The sequence below is a fragment of the Borostomias antarcticus genome (assembly GCF_949987555.1).
Source record: "Borostomias antarcticus genome assembly, chromosome: 26".
Lineage (NCBI taxonomy): Eukaryota > Metazoa > Chordata > Actinopteri > Stomiiformes > Stomiidae > Borostomias > Borostomias antarcticus.
Genome location: NC_140259.1, coordinates 8,718,973 through 8,735,217, shown reverse-complemented (window position 1 = coordinate 8,735,217; position 16,245 = coordinate 8,718,973). Strand labels below are relative to the sequence as shown.

At 50.9% G+C, this 16,245-nt stretch overlaps 1 protein-coding gene across 2 annotated transcripts in view; it reads right to left on the bottom strand.

Annotated features, from left to right (window-relative positions):
- zfr2 (zinc finger RNA binding protein 2) overlaps positions 1-13,099 on the bottom strand; it is a 19,854-nt gene extending 6,755 nt beyond the window's left edge. Inside the window, exons 1-14 of one of the 2 annotated variants that reach the window (XM_084459181.1) lie at positions 13,014-13,099; positions 11,149-11,389; positions 11,038-11,052; positions 9,860-9,977; positions 7,980-8,213; positions 6,379-6,692; positions 5,434-5,622; positions 4,659-4,944; positions 4,278-4,429; positions 3,569-3,688; positions 3,041-3,186; positions 2,374-2,500; positions 1,311-1,564; positions 722-890 (exon numbers count right to left, since the gene is read on the bottom strand). In XM_084459181.1, coding sequence (XP_084315307.1) covers positions 722-890; positions 1,311-1,564; positions 2,374-2,500; positions 3,041-3,186; positions 3,569-3,688; positions 4,278-4,429; positions 4,659-4,944; positions 5,434-5,622; positions 6,379-6,692; positions 7,980-8,213; positions 9,860-9,977; positions 11,038-11,052; positions 11,149-11,389; positions 13,014-13,066 — 2,418 coding nt within the window. In that variant the 5' untranslated portion in view covers positions 13,067-13,099. Of the gene's footprint in view, positions 1-721; positions 891-1,310; positions 1,565-2,373; positions 2,501-3,040; positions 3,187-3,568; positions 3,689-4,277; positions 4,430-4,658; positions 4,945-5,433; positions 5,623-6,378; positions 6,693-7,979; positions 8,214-9,859; positions 9,978-11,037; positions 11,053-11,133; positions 11,390-13,013 lie in introns of both variants that reach the window. The other variant, XM_084459180.1, reaches the window with a different exon arrangement.
- Between the last annotated feature and the right edge of the window lie 3,146 nt (positions 13,100-16,245).

Here is a 16,245-nt window from a genome sequence, read left to right as displayed (position 1 = left end):
TGAGATGGGAAACGTCTTTCGGGGAAACTCCTGACAGACACTTCCTCAAAGAGGAGATGAATCTATGTAGGTACATCTATATCTTTCCTATATATCTGTCCTATTATATTCTATACTGCAGCCACTGTACATACATGGATGGATGTATATACTGCAGTCCCTGATATCCCCTTGTTATGCTGCTACCCCCCTTATCTGGTGTTACTCTGTATCTAGTGTTTCTTTTCTTTCCAACCTTTCTGTAATTTCTGTTGTAAGGGCAAATTTCACCCTGGGGAAAGAAAGAAAAAAAGAAAGAAAGAAAGAAAGAAAGAAAGAAAGAAAGAAAGAAAGAAAGAAAGAAAGAAAGAAAGAAAGAAAGAAAGAAAGAAAGAAAGAAAGAAAGAAAGAAAGAAAGAAAGGAAGGAAGGAAGGAAGGAAGGAAGGAAGGAAGGAAGGAAGGAAGGACGACAGGTTGCACAGCCTCCCAGCACCGCCCACTATCTGCGCCGGCCAATCATCCCTCCAAGCATAAAAATTCAAGAAAATCCGTCATCTTATTAAACCCGCCCCATATTAGAGAAACGGTTGTGATTGGCACGAACCAATCTCGGTTCGAGTGGATTCAGCTAGAACGATTGGATATCCAGACGGAGGGAATTAGAACCCGAGCTCGCGAGATCCGGCTGGCAACGCCAGGCTACTGCAAAGAGGCCGAGAGAGAGAGAGAGAGAGTTCCTACCACCAGTTGTTTGGGCAGCTGCTTGGCGATGTTGTTGAGCAGGGAGGCGGTGGGCTTCTTGGCAGCCAGCAGAATGAGCTCCACGTTTCTGTCCCCGTGCAGCAGTAGACCCTTGGCCAGGATGCCCACCCGCATCACCCCCTTCAGCAGCCTGGCTGGGGACTCGGCCCTGGAGGAGAACCAGAGAGGTCTGCTGTAAGCTTCCTCAGAACTACCACTTACTTATTTGCTACTTTCAAGACCAGAGTAGAAACAGAGACCGGGCTGAGACCCGGTCAGTTGGTAGAGCGGGTCGTTCAACGATCGAAGGGTCAGCGGTTCGAATCCCAGCCCCGACTGTCCACATGTCGAAGTGTCCTTGAGCAAGACACCTAACCCCAAATTGCTCCCAATGAGCAGGTTAGCACCTTGCATGGCAGCTACCGCCATCGGTGTGTGAATGTGTGTGTGAATGGGTGAATGAGAGGCCAATTGTAAAGCGCTTTGAGTGCCGCTAAGGTGGAAAAGCGCTATATAAATGCAGTCCATTTACCATTTACCCCCCGAGACTGACAGAGACGGCGACAAAGTCAGACAAACAGACCCTCACCCTTTCTCCTCTCCCTCCTCAGTAACAGCAGGAGTGGTGGAGGGAGGTGGGCAGGTCTCCTCACTAACAGCAGGTGTGGCGGAGGCAGGTAGGACAGCCTCCCTCTCCAGCAGAGAGTCGGACACCAGCTTGAGGGCTCTCTCCGAGTGGGACACGATCCGCTGCACCGCCTGGAGCTCCTCCTCCACGGGGTAGATGGTGGAGTGCTTGGCCATGATGTGGCGGTCGTCGGGGGAGTCTGGCCGACGCACGGGCTGAGGGGAGGACAGGTCGGACGAACCCTCTTAGAACCAGAGTAGAGACCGTCGAGACAGCAGAGAAGAGAGTAGAGACAACAGTAGAGTAGAGAGTAGAGACCAGTAGAGTGGAGAGTAGAGTAGAGACAACAGTAGAGTAGACATCAGTAGAGTAGAGAGACGATTAAGGTAGAGACAACAGTAGAGTAGAGAGTAGAGACAACAGCAGAGCAGAGTAGAGACAACAGTAGAGTAGAGACAACAGTAGAGTAGAAAGTAGAGTAGAGACAACAGTAGAGTTGAGTAGCGACAACAGTAGAGAGTAGAGTAGTGGCAGCAGTAGAGTAGAGATAACAGTAGAGTACAGTAGAGACAAAAGTAGAGTAGAGTAGAAAGAAAGTAGAAAGAACAGTATAGCAGAGACAACAGTAGAATAGAGTAGAGCGTAGAGTATAGACGACAGTAGAGTAGAGAGAAGAGTAGAGACAACAGTAGAGAGAAGAGTAGAGTAGAGACAACAGTAGAGCAGAGTATAGTAGAGCAGAGTAGCGGAGTAGAGAGAAAAGTAGAGAGTAGAGTAAAGACGACAGTAGATTAGAGAGAAGAGTACAGTAGAGACAACAGTAGAGTACAAAGAAGAGTAGAGTAGAGAAGGGTAGGGTAGAGTACAATCTACAGAAAGTTAGCCCAGGCCGCTGAATAATGAATCTACATGCTCCGTACAGAAAAATGAAACTTGTGTCTGTTGATCAGGAACAGACATGTATTGACTGTGTCAGTCCAGAGGGGCAGAACCGTGTCTATGCCCCCGCAGTACCATATCTCACCAGCAGGGGGGGCAGCGGCATGCCTGGCCGGCTCATCAGAGGGGGCGGGGCCATCCTGCGTCGCTGCTCTCCCCAGTAGACCTGCTGCTCCTCCATCCTCCTCCAGTACATGTCCTCCTCATAGCGCCTACACACACACACACACACACACACACACAGGCGCGCACGCACACACACACACACACGTTGTCTGTGTATCTACACATGAATAAGCTACTCTCTGTAGAAGGAGAAGAAAGAGGAGGAGGAGGAGAGAGGTGGAGGAGGAGAGGAGGAGGAGGAGGAGAGAGGAGAGAGGAGGAGGAGTAGAGAAGTGGAGGAGGAGGAGGAGGAGGAGAGAGGAGGAGGAGAGAGGTGGAGGAGGAGGAGGAGGAGAGAGGTAGAGGAGGAGGAGGAGGAATGTGAGTCTGAGGAGGAGGAGGAGGAGAGAAGTGGAGGAGGAGGAGGAGGAGGAGGAGGAATGTGAGTGAGGAGGAGGAGGAGGAATGTGAGTGTGAGGAGGAGGAGGAATGTGAGTGAGGAGGAGGAGAGAGGTAGAGGAGGAGGAGGAGGAGAGAAGTGGAGGAGGAGGAGGAGGAGGAGGAATGTGAGTCTGAGGAGGAGGAGGAGGAGGAGGAGGAGGAGAAATGTGAGTCTGAGGAGGAGGAGGAGGAGGTGTGAGTCCTACCTGATCTCCTGGCTCCAGCGCTGCTCCTCGTCTCTCTGTCTCTTCAGGAGGCTCTTCTGCTTCTGCTTCCTCAGCTTCCCCTCCTGCAGCTTCCTGGCTCTGCTGCTGGGTTTGATCTCCACAGGCAGCTCTGGGTTCACCTTCTTCTGCTCACACACACACACACACACACACCAACACACACACCAACACACACACCAACACACACACACACACACACACACACAGCTCCAGGTTCAACTTCTTCTGCTCGGGGAGGGCAGGGGGCTCTGTAATGAAGGTGACTATGACTGTCTCACTCTCACACACTCACACACACACACACACACACACACACACACACACACACACACGCACACGCACACGCACACGCACACGCACAATCTTGCCCACTCTCACATTCATCCACACACACCTAGCAGCTCTTTCAATTAGAAGGTACATGTTTTGAGCCTGGCTCACATATCGCCTGACGTTAGTCTGCCCCCTGGTGGCGGGGGTCGGGTAGTGACTGGACGGTCGGCTCACCTTGTACTGCAGGCGGTGTCGGCGGCCCTTCAAGTGCATGTCCTTGGCGTTGGGGTCGTTGAAGCTGCACTCGCACAGCTTACAGTGGAAACGAATCACCTTTCCGTCGTCGTTACGGACCTGAGGAACACACACGCGCAGACACACACACACACGTGAACACAGAGGCGCACAAACACACATATACACACACACAGGAAACACTCCGATAAAATTTGATGGAACAATAGTGAACTATTAACTTAGTCACACAAAAGTTTTCCCAACACAATTACTGTACATAGCCAAAAGGTAAAACATGAAACATTTCCAGCCATGCTTGCTGTTGTCATGGCTATCATCAACTGAGGCTCCTTCTTCTACGTGTGAAGGCGTAGATGAATTATGGGATGCCCTGCGAGCTGGGAGGGATCATATTCATACGCTTGGTGAAAGGAAGTGAAAACGAGGGATGAAGAGACTGTGAACGCTCTCTTCGCTTGCTTCCATTGGAAGGGAACTGCCCTTCATATCGGCGGCCATTTTTCATTTGGGCATTTTGGGGATTCCCTCCATGAAGCAAGAGGCGGCAACATGATGAAGCAGGAACTTAAACGGAATGCACTCAACGGTCTTCGTCCAGCGACCGAAGTTTTAATATGTCCCTTGAGCTTCCTCTAGATAGCGCCAGATCTACTTCTCGTGTCACAGTCCATAATGTCCCCCCTACCTCCTCCACATAGTCATGTCCCACGGGCTGGACCTCCCCCTGGCCTCCCGCTCCGTCCCCCTCCTCGTCCTCACTCTGGGGGTCCGTCTTCTGCGGGGCAGGGGGTCTGCTCTCCTCCCCCCGGGCTACAGGAGAGGCGGCGGGCTTGGCGGCTAGGAACAAACAACCAGGACTGGATCAGTTTCAGGACAACGACACATTTTCATGTTTGGCTTCTGATGGAATGGAGATTTGTCTCATACATAGTAATAGTAATTGATCCATGTCTTCAAACCCGCCCCCTCCCGTCACTATGCTGAGTCTGAGGACCAATCAGCAGCCTCTGCCTGGCCTCCTGCTGATTGGTTGATTAGTACCGTTAGCGGTGAGAGGGAAACATACCCAGCGTGGTTGTCTTCGGTGTGACAGTCTTCTTGGCGGGGACAGGGGTCTTGGCGAGGGTGTTCGCCGCGGCGGGTTTGGGTGGCGCCGCGGGGGCGGCGGGAGTGGACGAGGGGGCGGGCGTAGAGGCTGGGACGGTGGCTGGGGTAGAGGTTGGGGCGGGGGCTGGGGCGGAGGCGGGGGCAAACTTCCCTGCAGTGGATGTAGTGTAAACGGGAGCTGAGTTGACTAAGACGGGCTCGGTAGAAGGTATGGGCTTGCCTAGCTTGGTGTGGAGCTTCACAACCTGCACAGAGCACAGAGAGAGAAGGAGGGAGGGAGAGAGAGAGAGAGAGGAAGAGGGAGAGAGAGAGGGAGAGAGGAAGAGGGAGGGAGAGAGAGAGGGAGAGAGGAAGAGGGAGGGAGAGAGAGAGGGAGAGAGAGAGGAAGAGGGAGGGAGAGAGAGAGGGAGAGAGGGAGGGAGAGAGGGAGGGAGAGAGGGAGAGAGGAAGAGGGAGGGAGAGAGAGAAGGAGAGAGAGGAAGAAGGAGGGAGAGAGAGAGGAAGATGTGGAGTTAGTTCTTCTGGCCAACAACTTATTTGGAAGAGACAAGAGTTTGAGGTGGGGCATATTTATTCTCCTACATAACTACATGACCCACAATCCCCCCATGAGTTTTACAGAGCACATGCCCTAAAATACCACAATGTCCAATTTCAGAGCTCCAGGACCACCAGTATTCTTGGTCTAATGGTAGACCCCAAGAACCGCAACCTGGGTTCGAATCCCCACTGACCTTCTGGTGCTTGGCCCCCCTGATGTGGGCTGCGTATGCGTCCACGCCGGTGCAGGAGACGTCACAGAGCTCGCAGCGCAGCTGGGTCTGGACCCCGCGTGGCCCGGCCCCGCCCCCGGCCACGCCCCCTGACTTCAGAGCCGCGTCTTTCTTCTTGTGCTTCTGGCCCTCCAGGTGCTCCCTGTACGTCTGGGGAAGCAAGAGTTACCCAATTAACCTAGAAACCAATTAACCAATCAGTCATCCAATCATTCAATCAATGAACCAATCAAGCAATACGTTTGGTCAGTCAACCAAACCATTCAACCAGTGAAATCAACCAAACATGCATATCCATACTAATATCGAGCAATACTGTATCTGACATCTGCCTTGTTCGCAGCACAGCTGATCTGGGATCTGCTCCTATCTGAGGCCCAGCACAGCTGATCTGGGATCTGCTCCTACCCGAGTACCCTTCACAGCTGATCTGGGATCTGCTCCTACCTGAGTACCCAGCACAGCTGATCTGGGATCTGCTCCTACCTGAGTACCCAGCACAGCCGATCTGGGATCTGCTCCTACCCGAGTACCCAGCACAGCTGATCTGGGATCTGCTCCTGAGTACCCAGCACAGCCGATCTGGGATCTGCTCCTACCCGAGTACCCAGCACAGCTGATCTGGGATCTGCTCCAACCTGAGGTCCAGCACAGCTGATCTGGGATCTGCTCCTACCTGACGCCCAGCACGGCTGATCTGGGATCTGCTCCTACCTGAGGCCCAGCACAGCTGATCTGGGATCTGCTCCTACCTGAGTACCCAGCACAGCTGATCTGGGATCTGCTCCTACCTGAGGCCCAGCACAGCTGATCTGGGATCTGCTCCTACCTGAGACCCAGCACAGCTGATCTGGGATCTGCTCCTACCTGAATACCCAGCACAGCTGATCTGGGATCTGCTCCTACCTGAGGCCCAGCGCAGCTGATCTTGCAGATGTCGCAGTAGTGGAGCTGGGGCTGCTTGGGCGGCCCTTTGGGCTTCTGCGGCTTGCTCTGGTGGAACAGGGGCTTCTTGTAGGAGTTGACGGCCGGGGCGGTCACCATGTTGCTGCCCGCCGTGCTCCAGCACGAGCTGGTCAGCGGCTTGGTGGGCGGGGGCTGCAGGGGGGGCTGCTGGGGCGGGGGCTGGGGCTGGGGGGGGGGCAGTTGGGCCGGCTGATAATAGGAGGGGGTGGAGGTGGTGGTGTAGCCGCTGGAGTCGTAGCTGGAGTAGCTGATGCCTGGAGATGAAACGTGGAGAGAGAGAGAGAGAGAGAGAGAGAGAGAGAGAGAGAGAGAGAGAGAGAGAGCTTAGTTATATGCTGTATGTTTCATAGGTATTGTGATGCTTCCATGTATGCCGTCTTTAACTGTCTTTTAACTGTCTTGCATGTTTGCTGATGATTTGCTGTATGTCTGTGCTGGTGATTGCTCATTGTAGTGTTGCATGTTGTTCTATATACGTGTTGTGATGTGTCAATGTATGCCGTTTTTCTTCAACTGTCTTATATTTAACCTTTTTTTTTTTTTTTCAACCCCCTTCTCTCAAGAGGTTTTTTGCTTTTTGCCGCCTTTGTAAATAAGAACTTGTTCTTAAACGCCTGCCTGGTTAAATAAAGGTTAAATAAAAATAATTAAAAAAAAAAAAGAGAGAGAGAGAGACAGAGACAGAGAGAGAGAGAGAAAGAGAGAGAGAGAGAAAGAGAGAAAGAGAGAAAGAGAGAGAGAGAGAGAGAGAAAGAGAGAGAGAGAGAGAGAGAGAGAGAGAGAGGGAGAGAGACAGAGAGAGAGAGAGAGAGAGAGAGAGAGAGAGAGAAAGAGAGAGAGAAAGAGAGAGAGAGAGAGAGAGAGAGAGAGAGAGAGAGAGAGCGAGAGGAGGCGGTTAAAAAGGGCACACCCTGTAAATGCCAAATATGCAGACTGTACTTGTATTTCACAAGGGCTGGAGGCTAAATATGGACAAGAGAGATCCAAGCCAGAGGATAGATACTCTCTCTCTCTCTCTCTGTCTGTCTCTCTCGTCATTCAATCTCTCTATACTGTCTCTCTTTCTCTCCCTCCCCTCACCACCCTCTCTCTCCTTCTCTTTCTCTCTGGGTTCTAATTCAGTCCAAGTCCTACTGTCCCCATAGTGAACTTGATTGGATCTGAGTGGATAGGACAGGTGCCATCAATATGACAGCGATCCCGACCAGCCCAGCAGAGCCAGAGCTATCAACACATCGCCCACACCTGTCACCGCGTCTCGGGTTCAAGTGCAAAGGCACAGAAGGTCTTAGTTTAATTTGGGAAAAATGACTCTCCTTCTCTTCCTCCTTTTCCTCATCTCTCCGTCCGTCTCTCTCTCTCCATCCCTCTTTCGAACTCCCATCCTCCTCAAGTGCAAAGGCACAGAAGGTCTTAGTTTAATTTGGGAAAAATGACTCTCCTTCTCTTCCTCCTCTTCCTCATCTCTCCGTCCGTCTCTCTCTCTCTCTCCATCCCTCTTTCAAACTCCCATCCTCCCCCCCCCACCCCCCCACCCTCACCAGAGTAGGAGGAGGCGGTGGAGCTGAAGGAGGAGCAGGGCGTGTAGGAGGAGATGGGTGTGGGGGGCTGTGGGGTGCTGGTGGAGGCCGCGGGGTAGATGTTGTAGGTGGTGGCCACCGTGCTGGAGGGGGCCAGGGTCTTCAGGGCCGTCACCTGCCTCTGGGGGGGGGGCGGACCCGGGGGCTGGCTGTACACCGGGCTGCTGACGGGACTGTACACACTCTTCACACCCACTACACACACACACACACACACACACGCACACAGACGGTCAGAGATATCTAATCCTTCCTACACTGGCATTAGCGGTCCAGACAAATTCCTGCTTCCGTACAGTACGGAGTAACAGTAGCAGTGGTAAACCAACACACACTCTGTGCCAACAGGCTAAGGAGATCTACTATCAAATTCAGGCTTATATTTTTAAAAAGACATTTAAATTACTGAATAATAATATAAATAAAAATGCACGTGTTTTGTTGTTGCCTAAAGACCACTGGCAAGTGTCACACTGAACCACCATGTTACTTATTTAAGTGTTTAAGTCACATGTCTTTGTAATAATTATTAATAATTTTGCAATAATGTTACAGATTATAATGAGTTTGTCATCAAACCTACATCAGCACCGCCGGTTTTGCCCATTCGGACAACGAGGCACCACCTTTAACCCTGCCTGAGGGCTGGTCCCTACAGTACAGCTGGTCTGTGTGTCTGGTAGGACAGCTGGTCTGTATGTCTGGTAGGACAGCTGGTCTGTGTGTCTGGTAGGACAGCTGGTCTGTACCTGTCTGGTAGGACAGCTGGTCTGTGTGTCTGGTAGGACAGCTGGTCTGTGTGTCTGGTAGGACAGCTGGTCTGTATGTCTGGTAGGACAGCGGGTCTGTACCTGTCTGGTAGGACAGCTGGTCTGTACCTGTCTGGTAGGACAGCTGGTCTGTACCTGTCTGGTAGGACAGCTGGTCTGTATGTCTGGTAGGACAGCTGGTCTGTGTGTCTGGTAGGACAGCTGGTCTGTATGTCTGGTAGGACAGCTGGTCTGTATATCTGGTAGGACAGCTGGTCTGTGTGTCTGGTAGGACAGCTGGTCTGTGTGTCTGGTAGGACAGCTGGTCTGTAAGTCTGGTAGGACAGCTGGTCTGTATGTCTGGTAGGACAGCTGGTCTGTATGTCTGGTAGGACAGCTGGTCTGTATGTCTGGTAGGACAGCTGGTCTGTAAGTCTGGTAGGACAGCTGGTCTGTATGTCTGGTAGGACAGCTGGTCTGTATGTCTGGTAGCACAGCTGCTCTGTACCTGTCTGGTAGGACAGCTGCTCTGTACCTGTCTGGTAGGAGGGCTGGTGTGTACCTGTCTGGTAGTAGGGCTGGTGTGTACCTGTCTGTTAACACAGCTGGTGTGTACCTGTCTGGTAGTAGGGCTGGTGTGTACCTGTCTGGTAGGACAGCTGGTGTGTACCTGTCTGGTAGTAGGGCTGGTGTGTACCTGTCTGGTAGTAGGGCTGGTGTGTACCTGTCTGGTAGTAGGGCTGGTGTGTACCTGTCTGGTAGTAGGGCTGGTGTGTACCTGTCTGGTAGTAGGGCTGGTGTGTACCTGTCTGGTAGTAGGGCTGGTGTGTACCTGTCTGGTAGTAGGGCTGGTGTGTACCTGTCTGGTAGAAGGGCTGGTGTGTACCTGTCTGGTAGTACGGCTGGTGTGTACCTGTCTGGTAGTACGGCTGGTGTGTACCTGTCTGGTAGTAGGGCTGGTCTGGTAGTAGGGCTGGTGTGTACCTGTCTGGTAGTAGGGCTGGTGTGTACCTGTCTGGTAGTAGGGCTGGTGTGTACCTGTCTGGTAGTAGGGCTGGTGTGTACCTGTCTGGTAGTAGGGCTGGTGTGTACCTGTCTGGTAGTAGGCCTCAGTGGGAGTCCTCTGGGCGGGGGCCAGGCTGGTCTGGTAGTACTGCTGTTTGTTGTCATAGCTGGTGACGACTGGGGGTCGGCCATAGTTGTAGTTATCCTGGAGGAAGAGTGAGGTCATCAGATCTACTGCTCATACCAGCTGACTGATTCTACACTAGACTGTACTCAACAAGACTCAGAACAGTGCGTTGGGTATGGTTTTAGCAGATTAATATGTCCTTCCACTTGACAAGTTTTGCTTTGGGACCGCCACTTTTTTTTTTGGGGGGGGGGGGGGACATCCACCCCCCCCCCCCCCCCTTCCAATTTAAGAGGCTAGTTTTCCAATAAGGGAAGTTGACCAATAATGGCTTTGAAAACAGAACAAAGATGAGTTTGAGAAGAAGGTACTCATCTAACGCTGTGTGTCGTGGCCTTGATATAGTGTGTGAAATGTAATGATGCAATGATCAGGCTCGTCTTCATTCGTAGACTATAGGAGAAATACACTGTGAGCCAAGTCTGCTAAATCTGCTCAAAGACGCCACCTGGTGGTGGTGCATCACTGAAATGAGGGTCGGAGGTCCGCCCCCCATAGTCTCACAAAATCCTGTGGGAAACACTGGATATGGTATTATTACCTGATGCTGCAGTGTGGTGGAGATACTGACCGTCTCTGTGTAGACCTAGTAGGTCTGTGGTGTGGAGGAGATACTGACCGTCTCTGTGTAGACCTAGTAGGTCTGTGGTGTGGTGGAGATACTGACCGTCTCTGTGTAGACCTAGTAGGTCTGTGGTGTGGTGGAGGTACTGACCGTCTCTGTGTAGACCTAGTAGGTCTGTGGTGGGGTGGAGGTACTGACCGTCTCTGTGTAGACCTAGTAGGTCTGTGGTGTGGTGGAGATACTGTCTCTGTGTAGACCTAGTAGGTCTGTGGTGTGGTGGAGATACTGTCTCTGTATAGACCTGGTAGGTCTGTGGTGTGGAGGTACTGACCGTCTCTGTGTAGACTTAGTAGGTCTGTGGTGGAGATACTGACTGTCTCTGTGTAGACCTAGTAGGTCTGTGGTGGAGATACTGACTGTCTCTGTGTAGACCAAGTAGGTCTGTGGTGTGGTGGAGATACTGACCGTCTCTGTGTAGACCTAGTAGGTCTGTGGTGTGGAGGAGATACTCACCGTCTCTGTGTAGACCTAGTAGGTCTGTGGTGGGGTGGAGGTACTAACTGTCTCTGTGTAGACCTAGTAGGTCTGTGGTGTGGAGGAGATACTCACCGTCTCTGTATAGACCTGGTAGGTCTGCGGCGTGGAGGTGGGCTGCGGCGCCGGGGGGTCCGGCTGCCGGTACCCGTAGTCCGGAGGGGCCGGGTGGGTCTGGTAGGCGGCAGGGTACGGGGCCGAGACCACGGGCCGGGCCGCCTGGGCCGGGGCGGGGGCGTAGGAGGCGGTCACCGCGTGGGCGACGGCCGGAGCCGGCTGGACACTGTAGGTGGCCGTGGACGGGTGGGAGTAGACCGGGGGGGGCTGGGCGCTGGAGGGAAGGGGGCGGAACAAAGCGTGTGTGATGTGTGGCTGGCGTTATTCACCAGTAAAAAGCACCCTCCCAACAGGAAGCTCATCTATTATACACGACCTGCTCTACACGCCAACCCGCCCGCCAGACCCTGTCCAACCTGTACAGTAGCTAGATCTGTATCCATATCCAAAAAATATCTATATGCAACACTCATTGGCTCCAACACATCATCAGGACAACGAGCCAAACCCTGATCTCCTCCTCTCATCCAAGTCAAATCTGAACAATGAAAATCTCAACTACATTTTGACTGCAGCAATGGAAAAAATCTATTTCTTGGAGAACATTATGCACTATGCCCGCCCACACACACACACACACACACACACACACACACACACACACACACACACAGACACACACACAGTTACAGACACAGTTACAAGGCGTTCTGTACCCATGGACTGAGTCAGCACCTCCAGCAGGGAGCACACAGCTAGGGATGTCAGAATGATGGAGGGATGCCAGTACATGAATATGAGAACTTACGCTTACAAAAACACATCAGTGCAGCAAGATCTGACAGTACCTAATGTACTAGTGCACAAAACACACAGCGGGAGCTGTTGAAGCTTACAAAACACTACGCAGCATCAGTAACAGCAGGTTTAGCCTAAACTATAGACTGAAGTTAAGACAAATCCTATCAATGCTATCAGGTTAAACTTTCTCGGATGTCTTGGTAGGACTACACAGAGAAGAGTGGTGTCAGACCCCCTGTGTGTGCAGGCAGAGCAGGTTATGGGATGACCAGACCAGACCGGGTCCATCGTGAGCTGGGTTGAAGTCTACGCTCTTCAATCAATCAATCAATCAATCAATCAATCAATCAATGCTTTATTTGTATAGCGCATTTCATACCCAGAGGCAACACAATGCGCTTTACAGAGAACAAGGAAGGAGGGCATACGACCCACTCTCTACATCTCTACACCCACTCTCTACTCTCTTGAATACTGGCTTTGACTTTGCCATGTCAGATACATAATGCCCTGGCTGGCTACTGTATGGGATTGTATTTCATTGCTCGTGTCCAGTGCTGGTCGAGTGAATCAGATTGACTGACACACAACAGCAAGAAAAGGAAAAGGGTGATACTCAACCAAATGGCTGAGTGGCTGGGTATCGATCTCAATCAAAGACACGACCTCGGATGTTTTCCTAAACACTACAAGCAAATTATTCGACTAAAATTCGCATTAGTCGACAGACTGACAACAGCATTAGCAGGTTGAGCTGATTAGCTTGGTCTCTGTCTTCAGTTTGCAATGATCAGTATAATACTGCAATGACAGTATAACCCACATATTCTTCTACCGTGCTCTTCTGACGAATCTAACAATTATACGTTTTAAATGTCACACCAAGTGCGAAAAAACTGCTGACATGCCAGCATATATACAGTAGCTGCTGATGCTAAGCTAACTAGCCTAGCTTCTCCATCCACTAGGGCCATGAAGCACCATCCTATCCTGCTAGCAGGGGGACGCTAATATGCAATCACTGCATTTAAACAGTAACTCTAGATACTGTAGATAGTACATGCATTAGATCCACGACCCGGTAAGTGCTGGTTTACCTGTACTGCCCACCGGCACCATGTGTAAAGCCATAATAATTGCTTGCAGCCATCTTGCCATGTCCCGGTACCGGAGAAAGCTGGGAGCCACGGGGGGTCACGTGTCCTCGGATACACTGGAGCCGAATCCAATTAATCACTAACTACTTGTATATTGTTATATTACAAACAAGTAACAAACAATAGCAATCAATTAATTACATTTAAACGATTTAAAGATTGTAATATCAGGGAAAACAATACGTTTCTTAGTTTCTAGTCTGTTGTGAGTCTAGTCTATTGGGGAGTTCAGTTCAATTCATGGTTTGTTCATACATCATCATGAAGCATACTCTATGAATTTGTACAGTACGTGGATGTATGAAAGGGTCACCCCAAGGAAGCTATTTAAAGCTTTTAGTAGGGGGCCCAGTCTCCCACACAGTGGCAAATAGTCAACAACAGTGTACAACAACATATATAACAGACACATAACAAACACATAACAGACATATAACAGACAATAGAGACAATCACAGTGTTATGGTTTCATTATTACATTAGGTTTCAACATTAGTGTAAATGATTAAATAAATAAAATAAGAATAACATTGGAGTACAGGACGATATAAACAAGATTCTTGATATAATCAGTGGATATAAGTTGATAGAAGTTGTGTTTTCATTTTTTTCTTAAAGATGGAGATAGAATGTGACATTTTTAGATGCCCTGCTGAGGGTGAGTCAGTCTGCTGGGGGTGAGTCTAGTCTGTTGAGGGTGAGTCTAGTCTATTGGGGGTGAGTCTAGTCTATTGGGGGTGAGTCTAGTCTGTTGAGGGTGAGTCTAGTCTATTGAGGGTGAGTCTAGTCTGTTGAGGGTGAGTCTAGTCTATTGAGGGTGAATCTAGTCTACTGAGGGTGAGTCTAGTCTATTGAGGGTGAATCTAGTCTACTGAGGGTGAGTCTAGTCTACTGAGGGTGAGTCTAGTCTGCTTGTGAGAGACTAGTCTATTGAGGGTGAGTCTAGTCTATTGAGGGTGAGTCTAGTCTACTGAGGGTGAATCTAGTCTATTGAGGGTGAGTCTAGTCTATTGAGGGTGAGTCTAGTCTATTGAGGGTGAGTCTAGTCTATTGAGGGTGAGTCTAGTCTATTGAGGGTGAGTCTAGTCTATTGAGGGTGAGTCTAGTCTATTGAGGGTGAGTCTAGTCTATTGAGGGTGAGTCTAGTCTACTGAGGGTGAGTCTAGTCTACTGAGGGTGAGTCTAGTCTATTGGGGGTGAGTCTAGTCTGTTGGGGGTGAGTCTAGTCTGTTGGGGGTGAGTCTAGTCTATTGAGGGTGAGTCTAGTCTGTTGGGGGTGAGTCTAGTCTATTGAGGGTGAGTCTAGTCTGTTGGGGGTGAGTCTAGTCTATTGAGGGTGAGTCTATTGGGGGTGGTCTAGTTTCTGGGGGTGAGTCTAGTCTGTTGAGGGTGAGTCTATTGGGGGTGGTCTAGTTTCTGGGGGTGAGTGTGTATTGAGGGTGAGTGTATTGGGGGTGGTCTAGTTTCTGGAGGTGAGTGTGTATTGAGGGTGAGTCTATTGGGGGTGGGTAGTTTCTGGGGTGAGTGTGTATTGAAGGGGAAATCCTCTCTCTCAGCTGCTGCTGGGCAGAACAGCGGAGCAGCAGAGAAATGAGGTCAGACTTCAGGGGGCGGGGCATGACGTGCTAAGAAATGGATGAGAGTGATATGATTGGAGGGGACTGGTGTGAGATTAGAAACGTGTTTGTGTGTTTAGGGAGCGAGGAGGGCGAATGTGTTTTGGGAGTTGTGTGCGTGCGTGTGTGTGTGTGTGTGTGTGAGAGAGAGAGAGAGAGAGAGAGAGAGAGAGAGAGAGAGAGAGAGAGATTGGGATGGAGCGAGATGCTGTTGCTAGGGAACAGTGGGTTCATAGACCATTCCCGCCCTCGCAGCAACCTGTGATGATGCTGCAGCCACACAAAGGACCCGTTAGCGTTAGCGTTAGCTACATGGGACGCTTCGTCCATAAACAGGCAGACTGGATAAACACTCACACCATCTCTCTCTTCTGCTTAACTGATCTTACAAGCTTTTAAAAGACTCGTTCTGAACTGGTTGAGAAGACAGAAGATAGAAGAGCAGAGCGTGCACGTGCGTGTGTGTGTGTGTGTGTGTGTGTGTGTGTGTGGGTGTGTGTGTGTGCGGGGGAGTTAAAGGTGGCTCGGAGCAGAAGAGGAGAGACTCTCTAAATAAGGACCCCGCTCCTACAGATGGACACGTTCACAGACAGGAGAGACCAGCGGGGAGAATCTCGGTGGCGTCCCAGAGGCATACTAATTAACCAGGACTGAGAGAGACCCGTCAGCCCAGCCCGCCCCCCCCTCACGCTGTCCTGCCCCCCAACCAGGACCCAGGAGGGGGCCTCACCAGAACAGAGTCGGCCCCTGTATTCAGACACCTGCAGCCGCTGGCTGACACAGAGTCAGAGAGAGAGAGAGAGAGAGAGAGAGAGAGAGAGAGAGAGAGAGAAAGAGAGAGAGAAGGGGGGAGGCGACTGGATTCCACCCATGCATTGCCCCAGACGGAGAGGATTATTCCAGTTTTTGCTTCAGCGATCTCTCCATCAGTGAGGAAGGAGGGAGGGCGCCAGGTTAGAGAGGAAGAGAGGAAGAGAGGAAGAGGTTCTCAGGATCTCTCACTGCTCGTGTGAGTACAGTCAAACCAGACGACCTGGCTTTCTTACTCCCCTCTACACTTAACACCTGTCTAGACCTCTGTGTGTGTGTGCGTGTGTGTGTGTGTGCGTGTGTGCGCGCGTGCGTGTGTGTGTGTTTGTGTGCGTGTGTGTAGAGAAATAGAGAGAGGGAGAGAGAGAGAGAGAGTGTAGAGAGTGTAGAGAGAGAGAGAGGTAGAGAGAGAGTGTAGAGAGAGAGAGTGTGTAGAGAGAGAGAGAAAGAGAGAGAGAGAGAGTGTAGAGAGAGAGAGAGAGTGTAGAGAGAGAGAGGTAGAGAGAGAGAGAGAGAGAGACGTAGAGAGAGTGTAGAGAGAGATAGTGTAGAGAGAGAGAGAGAGAGAGAGAGAGAGTCCAGGTATGAGTTTGAAGGAGTGAGATGCATGATAACAGCACATGAAAACCATGTGGATTTTGTGGAGAGAATAATGATCATGTGATCACATGATGCAGGTGCTGTGTCAATCTGTTCCATTGAAACATGTGATAGCATTCAGTCACACTGGAGGTTATTCCAGCTAG